This window comes from Passer domesticus, chromosome 6 (genome assembly GCF_036417665.1).
Source record: "Passer domesticus isolate bPasDom1 chromosome 6, bPasDom1.hap1, whole genome shotgun sequence".
Lineage (NCBI taxonomy): Eukaryota > Metazoa > Chordata > Aves > Passeriformes > Passeridae > Passer > Passer domesticus.
In genome coordinates this window covers 1,856,357-1,877,686 of record NC_087479.1, presented here as the reverse complement: position 1 = coordinate 1,877,686, position 21,330 = coordinate 1,856,357, and the positions used below count along the sequence as shown (strand labels likewise).

The window sequence follows — 21,330 nt, the reverse complement described above, 5'->3', positions numbered from 1 at the left end:
TCTATATTAATATAAATTATATATGTGCATCATGGAAATGTAAGAAAATTTTATATACAGGTAAATGTATATAATTATATATTTGAATATAATATATATGTATATATTTTTGTTAATTATATATTTTTATATATGTATAAATAATTTTTTATATGTGTATATATATGTGTGTGTATATATATATATGTGTGTGTGTGTGTGTGTATTGCCCAAAGGGTTTTAGATTTTTATTAGATGCCCTTTATTCAACATTAATTATTAATTTATGGGGATTTTTTAATACTGATGCATGAAGATTATTGTATCACTAAATTAAAAGCAAAATTTAATAGTTCCTTAATAGCTCCTGGGATTGGATGTGTTCCTCAGCTGTTTCTAGCTGTAAAGGGAAAACATGAGAGCTGTGATCTCTGAAGTTTGTCATATTTACATAACAGCCTGGAGCTAATGGAACTGTTGGTCCAGGATGTTGTTCCTTAAGTATTTACAGGATCAAGGTCTAAAAATCTCAAAAATATTTTGTAAATAGAAGCAGCCCTTCAAATTGTTCCTGAAGGAAGCAGTGGGAAGCAGTGCTGGAGCACAGGAGGCTTGTGTTAGGCTGGATATTGGGAGTGAGGAATTCCTGGCTGGGATGGAATTCCCAGAGCCTGGGACAGTGGAAGGTGTCCCTGCCGTGGCAGGGGTGGCACTGGATGGGACTGAAGTCCTTCCAACCCAAACCAGGGTGGAACTCCATGGTTCTAAGCTGCAGGATGGCTGAATGCCACCTTAGCTCCATTTCTGGGAGGATCTCCTGGTGGGATCCCAAGGAAGGGACATTTGGGGGCTGCTCTCCAGGAGGGAATGTCACCCTGTGTTAGCCTGGGAGCTGGTCACAAAGCTGGGCATTAAATGGTCACTGCAAAGGTTTAAAAGCTGCCTCTAAGAAAATCTGCTTCTCTGTTAGGTCTTCGAATATGTGCAAAAGTCTTTTAATCAAAGGGACACAAATATTTCACCACTTTTTTCCAGCTCATCCTTCAGCTTTTCATTCCTGCCATCAACTTGATCTGATGTAGGGCAAGTTGCACTCTTTTCTCAAATAGGAACAATATCAGCTTGAGGGGGTTTTTTTGTAGGCTGTAAACTGTTCATTACTTCCTGATAGTGTTTATATTTTGGGATCCTGGTCTCACAGAATAATCTGGGTTGGAAGGAATCTGAAAGACCATCCATATCCAACTCCTTACCATGGCAGGAACATCTTCCACTGGAAGTGGAGACTGAAACCTCCTTGCTGCTCGTACAAAGATCATAGATTTTAGGAGATTTGAAAGAGTTCTTGCTGCTCAGGGAAGGGAGCTTGCTCAGAGTTGCTGAAAGGAGAGAAGCCGAGTTGAGTAAGCAGAGAACAATTAGGAAAACGTGTTGCAAACACTGAGGAGGAGGATAATTGCCTGTCCTGGAGGGGAAGTAATTTGCTGTGCTGTTTCATTAACCCTCCCTGGCGGCTGTGGGTGCTCAGAGCTGTGTGTGTTGGGCAGGAGCGGGTTCAGAAGACGTTTCCCCACCCCATAGACAAGTGGGCCATCGCTGATGCTCAGTCGGCCATCGAGAAGCGGAAAAGAAGGAACCCCCTCCTGCTCCCTGTGGACAAAATCCATCCCTTGCTGAAGGTACCTCTCACCTTTCCTGCCCCCCAGCATGACCTTCAATGTATTTCTTTAATTTGTATGAAATTTAAGAAGTTTTTCTTCTTGGCAGAGGGGGTAAAGAATCACCATAAAGCTGAATTTACTGTAGTGTGCAGTAAAAGTAAACTCTTAAATTCATCACCTTCAAGACTTCAGTGTGTTAATCCATTACTCTACTTTGAAATAGGATTAGTTAGTTTTTAACATAAACAAAACTGAAATACCTTCCCTACTTCAGCAGCACTGCTTTGATGCCTTTATTTGTTTCAAAATGCTGCAGAAGCCAAAACAGAAGAGGGAACAGCAGATCCTGTTCCTTGTGTACTGTCAACCAAGATGTGTCAGTGTCCTTTCAGTCACTGCTGAATGTCACTGCTGCCTCAGGTTTAAAAATCAAGAGATCTGCAGAGGTGTTTCCAGTTGTTGAGAAAACTTTATTGGCACATAAGCAGAAATCAAAGCACTTTTTTTAGGTCTCCTTGTTGTGTTCACATACACATCTCAATTCCTGAGGGGTAGTGAGAGGGGAGGGATGTCAACAGAGGAAACAGCATTAAATAAGATCTTCCTAAACACCAGTGATGTTCTGTGGTGAAATCTGGTTAGAAGTGTGAAAACAGGCCCAGAATCTGATTTTTAGAGGATGCACCAGCACATAATGAGAACAAGTCTGCCTTACTCAAATGCACAAAGCCACCTGCATTTACTGGCAGGTGAGAGGCTGTGTGGTGCAAGCTGTGCAGGACATGGGGCATGTTCCCAGGGATAACGTGCTACATTCATCCTGGTTTTGTCTCTTCAGACTCTCATTAGTAAAGTTCCATTATTCTATGGAGTGCTCAGTGCTCACTTGGCATGGCAGGGGGTGGAAGAGATGATCTTTATGTCCCTTCCCACCCAGACCATTCCAAGATTCCTTGAAAGTGAAACTGTTCTGTTCTCAAGAGTCCACATTAGGGTCAGAGTCCTGCAATAAGCACAGAGATGGAAATTTAAGTACAGGAGTAATTCCACTGAAGTCCCTTCCTTAAATGAATTCTATTTTTAGGACTGTCATTTTTAGAGGAGGGGTTATTTCAAGTTCTGTAGCTTTTCTTCTCTTAAAATACTGCAAAATAACACAAGTATTTAGAAGCATCTCCTTCCAGGCAGACGTTCCAATTTCCATTTGATGGCCTCAGCCCTGGGTGTTCCATTACTGTAAATTACCACCACAGACAAAATCTATTTCAGTGGAAAATTCAATGTGTTTATTGTCATTCTAGATGAATTTCTGGAATAAAACCCATTTGTTTTCCCTTGTTTTCACTTTGCAGGAGGTCCTGGGCTACAAGGTGGATTACCATGTCTCTCTCTATATAGTGGCTGTCTTGGAATACATCTCAGCTGACATTTTAAAGCTGGCTGGAAATTATGTTTTCAATATCCGACACTTTGAGATCTCCCAGCAGGACATTAAAGTATCAATGTGTGCTGATAAGGTGAGGGGTTGGGATTAAAGCAGTATTTAGAGTGATTTGTTCAATTTCATTTGATCTGGGAGGTGTGTTCAGAGGGGGAGCCTGGTTTTGCTCAAAGGCAGAGCTTCTCTCCCTGTTCATGCCAGACCTGTCACAGCAAAAATTTAAGTAAAGGCAAATCTTCTCTCCTTGTTCATGGCAGATCTGTCACAGCAGAAATTTAAGTTGAGCCTGCATAAATTTTGGAACAGCAGGAGCCTTTACAAGCAGTGTAAGGCCAGAAAATGATGTTGTCCTTCATTTCTCTGCTGTCACACCCTCCTGATGTCACTTTGTCATGGCAGCTCTCCTTCCTAACACAGAAAAGACCTTTAGTTTTCATGCCCATTAAAATGAGAAACATTTTTGTTCGGTTTTATCTTCAGCAGGAGGTTTTGTCCAAGGCTTATGCAAGATTCCTTGTTTTCCAAGTTGATTCTGCATGAATTGTAACTTGTTTTCTAGGTCGTGCTCACTTCCAAGGGGGAAAATGGCTTTGGCAACTGCTGCAGCCTCCTGCTGCCAAAGTTGAAATATTACTCCCTTGTGAAAGTGAACACAGCAAGGATTGTATTAAAAACTCCAAGGATTTCTCTGAACACATTGAAATAGCTGAGCTGGAGCCACGTGTGAAGGTCTGGCTGGGTGTAATTCTCTGGATTTCTTTGGCAGGTTTTGATGGATATGTTTGATCAGGATGAGATTGGGTTGGTTTCTCTGTGTGAGGATGAGCCCTCTTCTTCTGGGGAGCTCAACTACTACGACCTGGTGAGAAATGAGATTGCAGAGGAAAGGCAATACCTGAGGGAGCTCAACCTGATCATCAAAGTATTTCGGGAGGCTTTTCTGTCCAACAGGAGACTCTTCACACCTCATGTGAGTCCTCTATTGATCAGCAGTGCTAATTGCTCCATTAGCAGCCCGAACTTACCCATTTTGCATTAACTGTGTTGGAGATGAAATCTAATTAGATTTATTGTCTGTCAGTGAATAATGAGTGTTGTCTGTGTGTGAAATCCAGTGGGGGAATTGCCATTAATGGGAATGGAGCTTAATGGACACAATTCCCTGTCAGATGCCAGCAGTAGCTGGATTATTTTGGTCATTTAGGTAACAGTTTCACTTTTGCTTAAGAAAAAAAATCAAATAATCTATCTGCATGTGCAGTGAATGCTTTAACTGACATTTACAGGCTACCCCTTATCTTTAGAAATTCCAATTAAAACAGCCCTTGGCTGTGGCTTCTCTTAACTGTGAAGAGAACCTCTGTTTGAGAAATTATTGAAATATTTGATTGAGATTGTCCTTGTGGCAAATTCTGTTCTCAGGAGGAGTAAGGAAGGATTGGTGGATCCTTCCTGTGGGCAGGGAGAAGGGGACAGGCCAGCAGAACCTGAACTGGGATTTCTAGGTGGTACCAGCATGTTCAAAAGAGAGAGCAGGAGCCATTCCCATCCCAGCTGGGTGTGGGACACCTCAGGAGCTGATGGAATTGTGCAGATGTGGGGGTAGAATTCCAGTGAAGATGATGGGAGGAGAAGAGAACCATGTTTGGGAGCTGAGGAATGTTCTTTTGGGAACGGGTATGGGGAATTTCAGGATTTCATGTTCCCACAAGAGGGTTGCCATGCTCTGGGCACTGGCAGGAGCTCAGTGGGAGGTTGAGGCAGAGAATCTTCTGAGCAGGGAATTCAGAGGGGGAGTCCAGGACACTGAACTGGGGAAGGGGCTCCCTCACTGAGTGTGGGGAATTGAAAATCTACAGCTCTGACCCCCAAGAGAGCTCTGCACTGACCTGAGCCTGTGGAGAAGCTTCCAGAATGGAATGGCAGAGCTGGGATTGTGGGTGTGGAGTTTGGGTAGAAGTGTGTGATATCACAGGGTGGAAAACTCAGAGTTTAAGGGTTTAGAATATAGTAATAATATAAAGCAAGATGGAGGTTTTAGGATGAAGGCTGCTCCTTCTCTATGGGTTTGGGTGGTTTTGTGTAATTGGATAAAATGTCCCCATTTGTTTATTGGGTTAAAAGTGAAAATAATTGAGGTGTCATTTCTTAATTGGACAGTTTATCCTTAAAAGGCCATGTAGAGAGAGAGATGGGGCTCCATTTTTGGTTTGTCTGAGTGAAGTGCTGCAGAACTCAGGGTTTGTGAGACTGTGACATGGATGAGAACTATTTTACCTCCTGGTTCAGACAAAGGCCACTCCAATATTTACATGCTCCAAATAAATCCTCCCAGGCAGGACTGAGCCCTGTTTTGTTTGCAGGACATTGATGTGATATTCAGCAACATTTCAGACATCCACGAGCTGACAGTGAAGCTGTTGGGACTGATTGAGGACACTGTGGAAATGACAGATGAGAGCAGCCCTCACCCTCTGGCTGGCAGCTGCTTTGAGGACCTGGCAGAGGTTTGGTGTTTCATTTGGTTGGTTTAGGGGGGCTTTTTATGTTTGTTTTTATGAAATCACTCAAAGCAGGGTGTAGTGGTTTTGGTTCACCAGTTTGAGATTTGGCCAATTTTGAGATTTCCCAAGGAGTGTGGAGGGTTCAGTGCTGGCCCATCCCCAGCACCCATTTCCTGCTGGGAGGGAGGATGAGGAGAAAGGCACAGCTCAAAACCTTAAAGGGTATAAAGAAAACACTTTATTAACAGTGAAGAAACAGTTAAAATAAACAGTTATTAACAGTAACTAAAAGAAAGAGTAATAAGAACCAGAACAAAACCTTCAGAACACTTCTCCTCCCCCCACAACCTTTTCTTTCCCACTGACAATGTAAACAAACAAAACCTAAAATTTCAGTCAGTGTCCCACCTCTAGAATAATCTTTTCTTCAGTTCACTTTGGGAGCTTTGCATCACTTCCCTGAATGTCTCCCATGCAAAGCCATGACCCAGGGTTTTCATTCCAAATTCCCATCTGGAATGGGTAACATCTTCAGGGACTCCAGGAGGGAATGAAAATCAGAGCAGCAGTTCATGGCTCAGGATTGTAGCAGAAGTGCTGCTGATTCCCTGAGCTCTAAAGTGGGTGTTAAAGAGCAGGAATAAGGAAAAACACTGCACTGGGATTGGGTGTGGCTCCTCCTGGAAGGTTATTCATTATTTTCTCAATTTGTTTTGAATGGGCACTGAAATATTGTTAGGAACTTTTTTAAAATTCTCAAATACTCCATATTAAAATTATTCTATTAAATATTCTTAAATATTATTATACCTTAATATATTTTAATGTATGAAAATATAATAATATATTTAATACATACTGTATTAGCAATATTAATTAATTCTTAATAATAATCACATTAATAATACTATATTAGTATATTATATATTTAATATACTTTTATATGTTTTATTTAATATTAATATTATTCTTAAATATTTCTATTCTGAAATACTTTGAGAAGGGAGTCTCAAAGCTGAAGAGGGATAGGGCTCAGTTGAGTCAGAATTCCTGAAAATAGGTGCAGAATGACTCTGGAATTCAGCAGGGAGCTGCACAGGGCAAAAGCAGCATCTGAGAGGCAAGAGAACAGTTCAGCTTAGAATAAACCACAGAATTTTAATTGTCTGGGGAGAAAACTCTTGGAGTGAATGACCAAGATAGGGATGGAAGTTTTGCTGTCCATGGACATGGTTTAAATGGAATCTGCTTCTCTTTGGGATGTGTATTAATCCCAGTTTTTGGCCCTAAAACATGAGAGCAGTCATATAAATAAACACCTGTTAGAGAGGAAATTAATTGTTCTGAGCTGTCAGAGAATGTATCAGGTGAACCCCGTGGTGAATGGCAAATTTTTGGTTTTATCTTAAAATTATGGTGTTTATTTAAAAAATCAAACTTCTCATTTATAGATAATTTATATATTTATATATATTTTATATTTATATAATTTTATATGTTTATATTAATTAAAAAATTTATACATTAACTTTTAATTTTACTTTTATATATCTTCCATTTTTAAGATCTGAGGATTGCATGAACAGCCCAGCACCACCTGAAGAATTATTACATTTTTGTGGCTGTAAAAAATAGTGAATTTTGGGCACAGGTGCCACTCATTTAGGAATAGACCATAAAGTTTTCTTGGCATTGCTTCAATAAACCACTCATGTAGGAAAGTCCAGCTGACCAAGTCTTAGCAATTATTGAAGCATAATTGCTTTATAATGATAAGGAGAAGTGTTTGATCAATGGATTAAAGTAGTTATATCTTGAAACTGAAAAAAAAAAAGCCCTTAAATTTGAAATAGCAGCATTATCCTGGGAAAAAAAAAATCAGATTTTATTGCAAAAGCTGCTCTGAATCATCCAGTGCTTTAATGGAAACAAATCCTTTTCAATGAGTGAAAATCTCATCTGATTTTTCATTCACTGAAAAACTTGAAGAGGAAATGAAGTCCAGATTATTTTCCCAAGCTTTTAATGAAGGTAATATATTTGAATTTATGAATGCAGTTAATATGGGGCAAGACCTGCTTAATAAGTGAGCTGTTGATTTGATCATCTCACGGGGTGAGATCATCTTTGTGCCAGTGTTTGCAAGAGGAATCATTTAAGGGAGATAGGAAAGTGAAGTGTTTATTTGCTCTGCTTATCTCACTGCCAGCCTTGTTCGTTTAGTGTTTCCATGAAAAAGGTCCTGCAGCTTCTTGGGAAGGATAATTAAAACCAAACAACCCTTGCAAGCTGGAATCTTCCTGCTTTGTCTGTTTGTTTCTGCATCAGCTCCCTGGAAGGTTTAAAAACATAAATATTGTCGTGGTTTTGAGATTAGGAAGTGTGGGGAAAATAAAACACTAATTTTGTGTATGGGGAAAATAAAATATTTTTTGCTGCTGTGGAGGAAATTCAGAAACTGACACCCAGAAGTGGGAGGTGGATGGTTGAGAACAGGGCAGAGGGTTTCTGAAGGGATCCCCACAGGGCAGCTGGTAAAACAAGGGGATTGTCAGTGGATTGTAGATTTGTTTCCTGGTGTTTGTGTTGCCATGAGAGGAGTTTGGAGTATCCACAGAGGAATGCAGGTGGGAAGCAGTGCACACAGCAAGGGGTGCAATGGGCAAACCCCAGTCCAGGGCCATATCCTGCACTGGGATCATTTACAGGGACATCAGGGTGATGCTTCCATAGAATCCCAGCCTGGTTTGGGCTGGAAGGGACCTTAAATCCCACCCAGTGCCATGGCAGGGACACCTCCCACTGTCCCAGGGTGTCCCAGTGTCCAGCCTGGCCTTGGGCACTGCCAGGGATCCAGGGGCAGCCACAGCTGCTCTGGCAATTCCAGCCCAGCCCTTCCCCACCCTCCCAGGGAAGAATTCCCAATATCCCATCTAACCCTGCCCTCCCTCAGCCAAAAGCCATCCATTTCAATATTCCAGAATTCCATATTTCAGTCACTTTTGCAGCATTGCAAGCAGAAAACCCTTTTTAAATAATTAATCTCTTTGGGAAGATCCCTAATGCAGTTCATTTTAATCTCATGTTCATAAAACAAACCCAAAACATAGAAACACTGATTGAAGTCTAAGTGGAAGAAACTAAAAGCACTTGTAAATGCAGTAAAAATATAAAATAATTCCAGAAGACAGCACAGAGTCAGGAAATACTGGCCTGGTTCCTGCAGTGGGTTTGCACTGTGGATTCCACTGTGACTTGAGACTTCACCAGTGTTCAAACAAGTCTTTTGTGAGGTTGGCATTCCCAAGTCCAGCAGCCTGGCAAGCACTGGGGTGAAAAGAGGGATGTGCTGAGCCCAGCAGTGACTCAGGAGTGAATCAGTCCCTGCAGGGACTGGGATCAGCCTGACATGTCCTGGCACAGCCCAGCTGGGAGCCAGAAATGATCCCTGCAACCAGAAATTATCCCTGCAGGGATTCCTGCAGCCAGAAATGATCCCTGCAACCAGAAATGATCCCTGCAACCAGAAATTATTCCTGCAGGGATTCCTGCCACCAGAAATGATCCCTGCAATCAGAAATGATCCCTGCAACCAGAAATTATTCCTGCAGGGCTTTCTACAACCAGAAATGATTCCTGTGGGATCCCTTTACAGCCAGGAATGATTCCTGTACAGCCAGGAATGATTCCTGTACAGCCAGGAATGATTCCTGTACAGCCAGGAATGATTCCTGTACAGCCAGGAATGATTCCTGTACAGCCAGGAATGATTCCTGTACAGCCAGGAATGATTCCTGTACAGCCAGGAATGATTCCTGTACAGCCAGGAATGATTCCTGTGCAATCAGAAATTATTCCTGTGCAACCAGAAATGATCCCTGTACAACCAGGAATGATTCCTGCAATCAGAAATGATTCCTGTGGGATTCCTGCACAGCCAGGAATTATTCCTGTGGGATTCCTGTACAGCCAGGAATGATTCCTGTGGGATTCCTGCAATCAGAAATGATTCCTGTGGGATCCCTGTGCCCCCAGGTTTCCCTCCCATCCTGCTGTAGCTGATCCTCTGGAGTCACACTCCAAACAAAACCATAATTTTTGCATCCAAACCCTTGGTGGCACTTGAAGACTTTCCCCTGGGACTGGTTGCTTTGTTCCAGATTAGATATTTTCCCTGGAAAAGTGTCCCAAGTTTCCACATTGTCCATCTTTATGGAGAGAGGGGAGGTAAAATTGCCATTCCATGTGAAATGGTGTGAAAAGCAAAAACTTCTCTTGGTTCCCACTGCTTCAGTACAACAAAGTTTGTGTTGTCCATAAAGATGGGGAGGTTGAGGAGTTCCAAGAAAATTATGAGCATTTAAAAGCTGGAAGTGAAATAAGATTGTGGTTTACTCAGTATTTATTTTGTAAAATCAATATTTTCTTGAGAAGTTCCATCAGTTTATTAAAGGAAATTATTGTAGCAGCTGGCACAGAAATAGCTTGGATCCTTCACTTCTGCTTAATTCTGTTTTTATTTAGGAGCAAGCCTTTGATCCATATGAAACCTTGTCCCAGGATATTCTCTCTCCACAATTTCATGAGCATTTTAACAACTTAATGGCCAAACCTGCTGTGGCTCTCCACTTCCAGGTGAGTGCAAATGAGAAATACTGAGTGGCTTTAATTCTCACATTTCAAAGGTTGGAATTCTGTCAGTAATTCTTTGCTTCCAACTAAGGAAGAAGTCCTCAAGAACCTTCCCTTCCTTCAGAGTGGGATATTTTGACTTTGCCTCTTGCTGTAAGAACAGGGCACAGCTCTCACCCATCCATGGGTGTTCTGCAGGTTTTTTCCTCCTCACGTCCTGAATGAGAACAGAGGATGAATTCTCACACTGCCACTTTGATTTTACCTTTTAAAGCCAAGCACAGGCACACAAACACCATATTTCCATTTTCTCCTGTGCATATCCAAGGCCTCCTTCAGCCCTGAGGCTGTGACTGCTTCTTCTTCTGGAATAATTCTGCAGTAATTCCTTAATCACTGCTGGCCAGCAGGATAATCTGTGATTCTTTCATTTGTTTATTACTTCTTTCTGCCTTTGTAGCAGATTTATTAATTAAAAATGCTTTTCAGGCTGGCTTGGTGTTCAGAAATGCCCTTAGAGAAGCTGCTGAGCAGGTGATGGAGCTCTGGTGCTCCCAGTTAAGCCCAGTTTAGTGGTACTGGGACATCTCTGATCCCTCTGAGCCCTTCCTTCAGGGGGTGTTTCCTCTGCAGCTCCTTGCTGAGCTGGATCATCTCACTCTTCAGTATTCCTTAAGGAAGGCTCTTGGCCTCCTGCCCTCCAAAATTTAAAGCTCAAAGCTGGAATTGAATTCTTTTATTCCAGATTAAGTTGATATTTCAGTCAGGTGGTGAATCTGGCCTCCTTTCTGTCCCTGAGGTAATTCAGTTTCTCCTCAGATGGATGGTGGCAGGAATTTCACCACTGGTTGGAAAAATCTCATCTTACACCCTGAATTACTGCCTTAGTAACTCCTGGGAATGGAAAATATTTCTCATTTTTTAAGTGATAAACCTGTGATTCTCAGTTTCTGAGGGTGATACTGATTTCTTCAGTACCCAATGAGAATCTCTAATCACCCAGTGCAAAACAACAACTGAATAAACTGTTTAGTGCAATACAACAGAATGAGGCCTCCATGTTTCTGTGGGATGTTGGACATGATGGGAGCACAGTGAATGTTCTGAATATTTCAGTGTCAATAATCCTGTTTTCTTCCTTTCCAGTCCACAGCTGAAGGATTTAAGGAGGCTGTCCAGTATGTCCTGCCTCGCCTCATGCTGATCCCAGTCTATCACTGCTTGCACTACTTTGAGTTGCTGCAGGTAAATGGAGCCACACTCTCATTTCTGACTGAAAATGATTATTAATGTAGAGAATCTGAGCTTTTAAATAACTGGTTACATTTTACTTACTACCTCTGAAAATTAAAATTATTTGACACTGTTACTTGGTTTCTGAAAAGTAAAAACATATTAAAAATCTTAAAAAGCATCTGTTGCTCTTTTATGAACATTTAAACTACATTTTATTAAACAAATCCTTATTGAACCTGAGTTCTAATATAGTTAAAAATTCAATGCACAAATCTAATTTCTTCTTTCTGTGAGTTCTGAATTTTTTGTCCATTCAGAAGCTAAGCAGGATTCAGTCTGAATTCTCAGTCTCAGCTCACACTCCAGCTGCAGCTCAGTTTATTATTTCAGAATAATCCAATCTTAATATTCAACCACTCGTCCTGAGTCCTAGCTGGAATTAGCTGAGGATAATGTAAAAAAGGTTCTGTTTGCCCCATTGTGTGGGGAAGGTTTGTAATGCTTTAAGGGTAGATGAATTATTAACTAACAGGGATGAACTTCAATTAAATGGGTAAAACACCCTGTGGCTACAGCTGACATTTGGAAATAGCACAGAAATTACTCTTGGAGGTTCTCAGTGTAAAACCTGATGCTGTGCAGGTCAGTACAGGGATTTCCTTTGTGTTTTAAGGGATTTACTTGTATGAAGGAGAAAAATAGAATTTATCTATAATCCAGCCTAAATATTTCTAGGAGTTGTGTTAATACCAGGTCTGTAATCAATATTTAACACAAGCTCCTTTTTTTTATTTCTGCTTAATTTCACTCTTGTTTTCCTCATGTCTGCTGTGATTTTTTGCATATCCTGATTTAAATAAGTAAAAACAAGGGATAATTTTTTTTACCTATCCCCAATGAATGGATTGCCAACATTTTGCAGAAAAGTTGAAATTGCAGAATGGTTTGGGTTGGAAGGGACCTTAAAAATCATCTGGTTCCTCTGCCATGGACAGAGACACCTTCCAATACACTTAAACATGTGTGATTTCAGTACATTTTCAACTATTAGGCATTTCTAGTGATAGTCAGTTTAGAAAACTGCTCAAAGAAACTTTATAAAACCCAAACAATTAAAATTTTTTTACAACTTCCCGACAGGAGGGTGGGGGACAGGAGAGTCAAGCTCTGCCAGAGGAGGTTTAAATTGGATATCAGGGAAAATTTCTTCATCAGAAGAGTCTGTTTCAAAATAATGGAACTTCCCTCTCCATGATCATCACCTGCATGGGATAATTCTGTGGAAATTGGGAAAATCTTCCGGGTTGAAAAGCCAGAATTGGGCAGGGACCTGCCTGGTGCTGAAGGTCAGGCTAATTAATGCCCCGTTGTGTCTCAGAGCTGGAAAAGTGCATCAGGATGAAATTTAAGGATGAAATTTAAGGATTAAATCACGTGCTACCACAGCTCTGGGGGATTCTGAGCCTGGAGCTGGTTTTACAAGTGTAAAATATATTGTGGTTTTCCCCTTTTTAGGGAAACATTACCACAGGTGCCCTAAAGAGCAGAGTTTTTCTCCTGTTTTTGATAAATGAAGCCTGGCAAAATCATTTTGTTGTGTTTTTATTTATTTTAAAGGATCATACAGCATGGAAGATGGTAATTTTAACAGTGAAAACATTTAAATTTGACCTTTATCCACAGTGTATGAGATTTCTGAGTAGAATCTGATACTTGGCTGTCTCACAGCCTTGTGAGCACAGAACAGAAATCTGAAATACCACCCTGGAGAAATGGTCAGTCCAGAGTGTTTTGTTGTGGTCCCATTAGTTACAGGTTTCTAATTTGCATTTTATATTGTACTTTGAAAAAATCCTGAATTTACAGCAGGGATTTTTAGAAAACAGAGAGGTTTTGGGGATAAAAATGTCTTTATTCAACAATTCCAATATATTATTACAATAATACACTGTTGCATTACATTATTATTACATGTTATATTAATTACATAACATATTTTATATTAATACAATATATAACATTAAAAACTGTTATTTATATAATTATATAATATAATATGTACAATATAATAATAATAATAATAGAACTGGTATTAATACATAACATTAAAAACTTCTCTATTACCATTGCATTTGCCTCCAAGGATTATGGCTGAAGAAAACCAAAATGAAAGCAAAAAACAACAAAACACTCACATTTTCACAGTTTCAGCAGGGAGAAAAGCTCAGATTGAGACTTTTACTGCTTGAGAAAGTTACCAAAAACCCCTTCTGAATTGGGAGGTGGATAAAATAATGATTTACACAAACACAGCCCTAAATATTTGCTTTTTTTGCAAAACAGCTAAACTGAAATGAATAAAATTAAAGTGTGAGAAGCCTGAAAATTCTTTCAAGCTGTAGAACTTTTCCTTTTTGGTTGAAAACCCTTCAGGGTCTGCATCAGAGCCTCCTCTTGCTGAGCAAAGGGCTCAAGGTCCTGGGTGGAATCCTTCCTTCCCACAGGCACAGGATTATCCCTGGCTGCTGCTCATGATTCATCCAGCAACATCTGAAATTATCCCTCAGCTGAAATTATCTCTCACCTTCATGATTCTGCATTTCACACCATTTCCATGTTCTTTGCATTTCCATGGCTGGCAGCAAGGAAAAATAGAATTTCTAGAGGTAGACAACTGATTTTTCCTTTCCCTGTGCCTTCCTCAACTTCCCAGAAATGTTGAGCCACAAAACTCTTCCTTTCTTTAATATGGAGGTTGTTGGGCATGGCAAATTAAAAATTCAGTAATTTAAACAGCATGGGAGTGGACCAATGTGTCAAATCCTGTTCTTCAGTTAGTTTCAAAATAAACTGAGGTATCCCAGCTGAGGGAATGTAGTGGGGAAAGGAAAAGAAGGATTCTGCCATGCCAGTGAGTGTAAGAAAAACTTCTGTACAAGTCTGGAGGTGAAACACAGTTTATCCCAAACTGCATGGCGAGTTGTCATGATTTTGCCCACCAATTTATGGTCTTGAATTTTCCTTTAAAAAATTCACAGAATCCCAGACTGGTTTGTGTTGGAAGGGACCTTAAAACCCATCACATTCCAGCCCCTGCCCTGGGCAGTTCAGATGATCTTGGATGTGAAAAAGGTTAAAAAGAAAAATCTTTTATTTTTTCAGATTTTTTAGGTACCATCTCAAAGAACCAAAAAGAGGAACTTTTAGGTTTTGCTCAAAGCATGTTGCTACCAGGTGGATAGAGATTATATAAAAATCTGTGGAATACCCTAATTCAGGAAGTTTCTGCTGAGTGCTGGAGATGGATTTAGCCTTTTTACAAAGACAATACATTTGTTCTCACTGTCTTTACATTTTCCTGTAGTAGCAAATCTTGAATTTCAGACTTTCTTTTACTGTTTGCTCTGTGCAAAATTCTTGAGTTTGCAGAAGGTGGCAGAATTCAGGATGAGAAGAAGCAAAGAGAATCTTGCTCCTTCTTGTCTTAAGTTTGAATTGTTGAGGTGGACTTCTGGAAGTAAGCCAGACAGAGTTCCATAAACCAGCTCTGAATCCTTGGCTATTTCAAACCTTGAAACTCTTGAATCAAACCAGTTTGAAAAAGGAGATTGTTGATGAGACAACAGGCAAAATAACACCTGACAATTAGCACTAAAGGACAAAGGATGGGTAAATTAAAGGGTAGAGGTTTCTAAACTTGGTGAATATCCAGTGATTTTTCCTGAACCTCTGACAAATATATTTAATTTCATGCACATCTACTTTTGGTTAGAGCTCGATAAAAAGTCAGACTTGAAATCACCAAAATTTCACCGAGTGCTGCTGATAACACCACGTGAGAAGATCTTTCAGTCTTCTTACCCTGCTAGAAATGAGGCAGATCTGAAAGGAAATCAATGTTTGTTGTGTGCCAGCAATTGCAGGAATGCAGTGAGGATGAAGAGGACAGGGAGTGCCTGAAGCAGGCCATCACTGCCCTGCTGAACCTGCAGTGCAGCATGGAGCGCATTTACAGCAAGCACTCCCCGCGGCGCCGGCCTGGGTAAGCTGCCAGGGAGGGAGAGCACTCCCCTTCTCCTGCTAGAAAATCTCTGTATTTCCTTTTCAAGGCATGTCTTCTTGCCAGTTTTCTTTGTAGATGGAGCAGCAGCTCAAAATCTTACCCACGTGTAAGAATAATGTGAATATTTGTCTTAGTTTGAAAAGACAGGTGTGTGTTAAGGAAGGTAGGAGTCTCTCCTGAACTGGAAAATGTGAACTCCTTCTCTATTAAATATTATAATTTTGAAATTAAGGGGTTTTCAGAGAAAGATGTGGGAATAGGAATAACAGTTTTTTACTAGGGAAGAAAATAAAATAAAAAATGCAGTAATACAAAACAACACTGCCAGAGTCAGAGCAGGCCCTGACCCCTGTGTGTCAGGGTGGTGGCACAGTCCCATCCCATGGGGGCTCAGCCCTCCTGCAGTGCCAGCTGTGCTTCTGCTGGAGCAGGGATCCTGCACAAGGGGGGAGTTTTCCTCTGCAGCTCCAGGGCTGCTGGAGATGGGCCTGGTGTTCCTGTGGGAATGCAGGGCAGGAGAAAGCTGCTCCTGTGGGAATGCAGGGCAGGAGAAAGCTGCTCCTGTGGGAATGCAGGGCAGGAGAAAGCTGCTCCTGTGGGAATGCAGGGGGCAGAGGCTGCTGTGCTGTTCCAGGCTCAGATTGTATCCAGGTAGGAATGCTTGGCTCCTGCCCTGGGCGGAGCATCTCCCCATGGGATGCTGGAATTGGATCAGCCCTGCAGGGACACTCAGTGGCCATGGAGAGCAGAGATCTCCTGGAGGGAGGATTGGCTGTGGGAGAGACAAAGAAAACTGCCCCATGAACAGAGGATAACTGTTCTTCTTCTAACAGATGGGAAATAGAACACACACCCCTAAAGCACATCTTACAACCCAGGACAATATTCTACTCCTGCCCAGCCAAAGCAGTGCATGTGGCTTATTTGGAACTTGATTAGGGCATTTTGAGGGAAAAAAAATCATTATTTAAGCAATTAATTCAGTTGATTATTTTAGTCTTTTGGCATGGCAAATCTGGAAGCTGCCCATTGTGACCTTTTCTGTCCCTCCTTGCAGGGAGCCGGTGTGTCGCTTCTATCACCGGCAGATCAGAAGCAAACACTTGGCCATCAAGAAAATGAACGAAATCCAGAAAAACATCGACGGCTGGGAGGGCAAAGACATCGGGCAGTGCTGCAACGAGTTCATCATGGAAGGAGGGCTGACCAAAATCGGGGCCAAGCACGAGCGCCACATCTTCCTCTTCGACGGTTTGCTCATCAGCTGCAAAACCAACCACGGGCAGTCGCGGCTGCCCGGCTACAGCAGCGCCGAGTACAGGCTCAAGGAGAAGATCGTCATGAGGAAGATGCAGGTGGTGGACAAGGAGGACACTGCAGAGTACAAGCACGCCTTCGAGCTGGTGTCCAAGGACGACAGCAGCGTCCTGTTCGCCGCCAGGTCGGCCGAGGAGAAGAGCACGTGGATGGCGGCGCTGATCTCGCTGCAGTACCGCAGCACCCTGGACAGGATGCTGGACTCGGTGCTGCTGCAGGAGGAGAACGAGCAGCCCCTGAGGCTGCCCAGCCCCAGCGCCTACCGCTTCGTGGTGGAGGACTCCGAGGAGAACATCGTTTTTGAGGACAACTTGCAGAGCAGGAATGGGATTCCCATCATCAAAGGGGGCACGGTGGTGAAGCTCATCGAGAGGCTGACCTACCATATGTATGCAGGTATCCCGAGCTTTGTTTTAATCCTTTTATCTTTAGGGTTTTTTCTGCTTGTAATGAAATGTAAAATAACATCTGCAGAGAGTAAAAATACGTCATTAAATCAGCTGGCTTTGCAGGCAAAGCTGTAAGAAAATTCTGGGTATGCAAACCTTTCATCCCCTAAAAAAACCACGAAAATACGTTTCCATGTTTCATCATGGTCAAAGCAATGGAGCTGTTACAGCTGAGGCTCTGTGAAGGAAGAAAAGTGTTGAAGGTTTTTTTTGGTTTTTTTTTTTTTTTTTTTTTGCTGTATTTTTTATATTTATTACATTCAGCCTGCCACTCTGTGAAGTATATGAGTTGAAGGTTATATTTATTATATTTATTTTCTTTATTTTATTTTTTTTAATTTAGCTGTATTTTTTATATTTATTATATTCAGTCCACCACTTTGTGAAGTTTCTTGGTTCAAGGTTATATTTAGTATATTTACTGTATTTTTAATATTTATTGTATTCAGCCTACCACTCTGTGAAGTATCTGAGTTGAAGGTTATATTTATTATATTTATTTTAATTTTAAAATTTATTTTATTTTTTATTTAGCTGTATTTTTTATATTTATTACATTCGGCCCGCCACTCTGTGAAGTATCTGTGTTGGAGGTTATTATATTTACTGTATTTTTTATATTTATTACATTCAGCCCACTACTTTGTGAAATATCTGGGTTGAAGGTTATATATTTTTTTAATTTTTTATTTTGCTGTATTTTTTATATTTATTACATTCAGTCCTCCACTTTGTGAAGTATCTGGGTTGAAGATTATATTTATTATATATACCGTATTTTTTATATTTATTACATTCAGTCCACCACTCTGTGAAGTATCTGGGTTGAAGTGATGCCAATCACCATCAGCATTTTTCAGCCTTTCAGTGTCTGGAAGGCACAGAAGTGAAAGCTGGAAGGAGTTCCATGAAGTGCTGATGCCGAGGAAAACGCTGGGTCTCAGTTTTGGGGTGCAAGGGGAAGCTGGTGCTGTTGGGACTGACATGCAATTTTTGTTAAATTTCCCCAATAGCTGATCAGAGAGGGTCATTCCTCAGGGGAGGCTGAGACAGAGGTTTTAAAAGAATACTGGATGTGCAGTTCACTGTTTTTCAGGGAAATGCACTGAATAACTGAGTGAAAATTTCCCAAGCCCTGTCATTTCTGGTGTTTTTCAAATACAGATGCTTGCCTTACAACCTCAGTGTCTTTTCTGCACATTAAACTTTTTCTTTGTATTTTATTTCTGATCTTTTGCAACTGGGTAAAACCCACTGCTGTCATTTTCTTACTCAATCCTTACAGATCCCAATTTTGTCCGGACTTTCCTGACCACCTACCGCTCCTTTTGCAAGCCCCAGGAGCTGCTGAGTCTGCTGATAGAAAGGTGAGCAGTGATCCCCCTTTCTGAAGGCATGGAAAAGGTTTGGAATCACAGAATAAAATCCCGGAATGGTTTGAGAAAGGACCTTAAAACCCATCCAGTGCCATGAGCAGGGACACTTGCACTATCCCAGGCTGCTCCAAGCCCTTCCCAACCTGGCCTTGGATTCTTCCAGGGTTGGAACAGTCACAGTTTCTCTGAGAATTCTATTCCAGGGCCTCCCCACCCTCACAGCCAGGAATTTCTTCCTCAAAGCCCATCTAAGCCTCCTCTCTGTCAGTTTGAAGCCTTTCCCCTTGTCCTGTCACCCCAGTTTCTGATGAGTTTTGTATATTTGTAATCATAGAACATCCCAAGTTGGAAGGGACCCACAAAAATCAGAGATTCCAAGTGCTCCTTTCCTTCTCAGGATCCCAGTGTCAAATTTCAGTGTTCTAGTGAAGTTTATAAACCAGGAACTTTAAAACAACGATCCAGGTTTTCAGTGCAAGCTTCCTTTTCCCAGTTTAAATGAGTTACCTGAATGAGGTAGGAGCTGGAGCACCTGGTGTGCCTGGGCTGTGGGTGGTGATTTGTGAACTGCTGAATTTGCTCATGAGAGAGCACGATGGAAATAAGGACAGAAATGTTCCAGGCAGTTTGTTTGAAGGCACAGAATTAAGGTAAACAGCATTTTAATGCAGCGTGGTAAAGCTGCTCTTAAGCTCTCATCTAATCTTCCCTTAATCATGCCAGCAGGTCCTTAAAAACCTTCTATCCCAGTCTAGACATGGTGTGATGAGCAGAGAATCAGAGAATTAGCAGGGTGTGGAGCTGGGGAGGAGGGAATTCCGGGCAAACCGGACGGCAGAGAAGCGCCTGCTTCTCCCCACTCTGAATTTCTGTAAATAACATTTCTCTGAACTGCGCCTTGTGCACGGAGGGGTTGTGTCCTGCCCTGTTCCCATCCCTGTGTGGTGTTTCCCCCAGGTTTGAGATCCCTGAGCCCGAGCCCACGGAGGCAGACAGGCAGGCCATGGAGAAGGGCGAGCAGCCCATCGGCGCCGACCTGAAGCGCTTCCGCAAGGAATACGTGCAGCCCGTGCAGCTCAGGTGGGTGTGCCCCAGCCCTGCCCTGGCACTGCCAGCCTGGGCTGCCCTGCTGCCACAGCTCCTGCACGCTCCAATCCCTGCTGCAGACTCGAGCCACGGCTGCCAGCATAATATCCCAAATGGTGTCCTGATGATCCCAGCGACTGCCGGAGCTGGAGCTGGCCCAGCTGGGATCCCCACCCACGGCGCCTGTGGCTGAGGGATGTGGAGCTCAGAGCGGGGCTGGCCACGCTCTCAAAGCATTCCTTGTTCCCAGGCCCTGGGAAGATAATTCCTCTGTTCCCAGTTTTCCAGCCCTGCTGGTGTTTCACTCCCTTTCCCAGCCCCGTGGATGGGTTTGCTCACAGACAGGGAGACTCTTGTCTGTGCTGCACATTGCAGTGGGCTGCAGGGAATCTTCAAGGTCTTGCTGACCAAGCTAATTTGGGGAACAATTAAGCGTTTCTAGCATGAATGAGAGTAATTGTTGCCCTGATTGGGGATCGAGACAGGAGGAGACACAGATCACAAGCAGTGTTTGCTTGAGCAACTTTCAGTCATTACACTGATGAGTAACATCAAGATGTTCCTATTAACAGCACATTAATTTTACTAATAGTAATTATTACTATTAATTACACACACAGAGAACCCTCAGTTACTCTGCTACCACACATTTCTGTTGGAGCAACAGCAGTTGACTCAAAGGGACACACTGACATGCCAGTACATCCAAGGTGTTCAGAAAGTCACTCAGGGGTCCCATTTTTATCAGACACCCATGTGCACATATATATATATATATATATATAAAAGATTAAAAAGATAATTCTCTGGGTAACTCTGTAGTTTTCCTCGACACAGAGCTGCCACCACCTTCTTGAACGTGATCCAAGGCACACAACCTCAGTGTAACCTTGATTCCCCTGCATGCTGCTGGCCTTGGGCAGCTTATCAGGCCCTTGGTGTTCCCACTTTATCAGCTCCTGGGGGTTCAGCAGCACCAGAAGTCTCCACAGTTATCAGTTCCTGGGAGAGCTGCCTCTCAGCTCGTGCTTTCCCTGGTTTTGCTGCTTTCTGGGAGCTGTTTCTGATCCTTGCTGTGTATTTCCAGTAGCTTGAAGCTGTTTTACAGCTGCAGATGAGTGACTGTGAGCTGTTGGTGGATAAACTCAGCACTTTGTGCATTCCAGTGTTGTTAACAGCATTGACCTCTGCTTCAGAGACTGCAGCTTGGGAAGAAGGTGGAGAATGGAAGGTGTTTGTCCCTTCCTTCCCTGCTTCCCTGCACTCTCCATCCTGTAGAAAATGCAGTGCCCAGGCAGGGAAAGGGCTTGGACACAAATGTGAGGGGATGGGAACGAGGAGGAGCTCAGCTGGAAGTGCAGTCAGCAGATCCAAACACTCTCTGGCTTTCCCAGAGTTTTCACCACGGGATCTCAAGGGCAGAGATGGATTAGATAAGATCCTGTTACATGAAACTTGGATTAAAACTTTGCCTCTTGGAATGTGACATTGATTTCCAGCCTGAATGATCTGTTTGGGCAGCAATTCTTTTATGGGATAAACCTTATTTTTTACCTTGCACACTGGGAAGAGGAGAGTTCAGGAAT

The 21,330-nt window shown here is 42.2% G+C and overlaps 1 protein-coding gene across 1 annotated transcript in view; it reads left to right on the top strand.

The window, feature by feature from the left end:
* Positions 1–21,330, top strand: part of SOS2 (SOS Ras/Rho guanine nucleotide exchange factor 2) — a 47,313-nt gene that overhangs the window by 12,743 nt on the left and 13,240 nt on the right. Inside the window, exons 3-12 of the mRNA XM_064422790.1 lie at positions 1,527–1,658; positions 2,993–3,157; positions 3,848–4,051; positions 5,445–5,588; positions 10,110–10,220; positions 11,364–11,462; positions 15,368–15,495; positions 16,574–17,229; positions 18,568–18,649; positions 19,616–19,738. Coding sequence (XP_064278860.1) covers positions 1,527–1,658; positions 2,993–3,157; positions 3,848–4,051; positions 5,445–5,588; positions 10,110–10,220; positions 11,364–11,462; positions 15,368–15,495; positions 16,574–17,229; positions 18,568–18,649; positions 19,616–19,738 — 1,844 coding nt within the window. The remainder of the gene's footprint in view (positions 1–1,526; positions 1,659–2,992; positions 3,158–3,847; positions 4,052–5,444; positions 5,589–10,109; positions 10,221–11,363; positions 11,463–15,367; positions 15,496–16,573; positions 17,230–18,567; positions 18,650–19,615; positions 19,739–21,330) is intronic.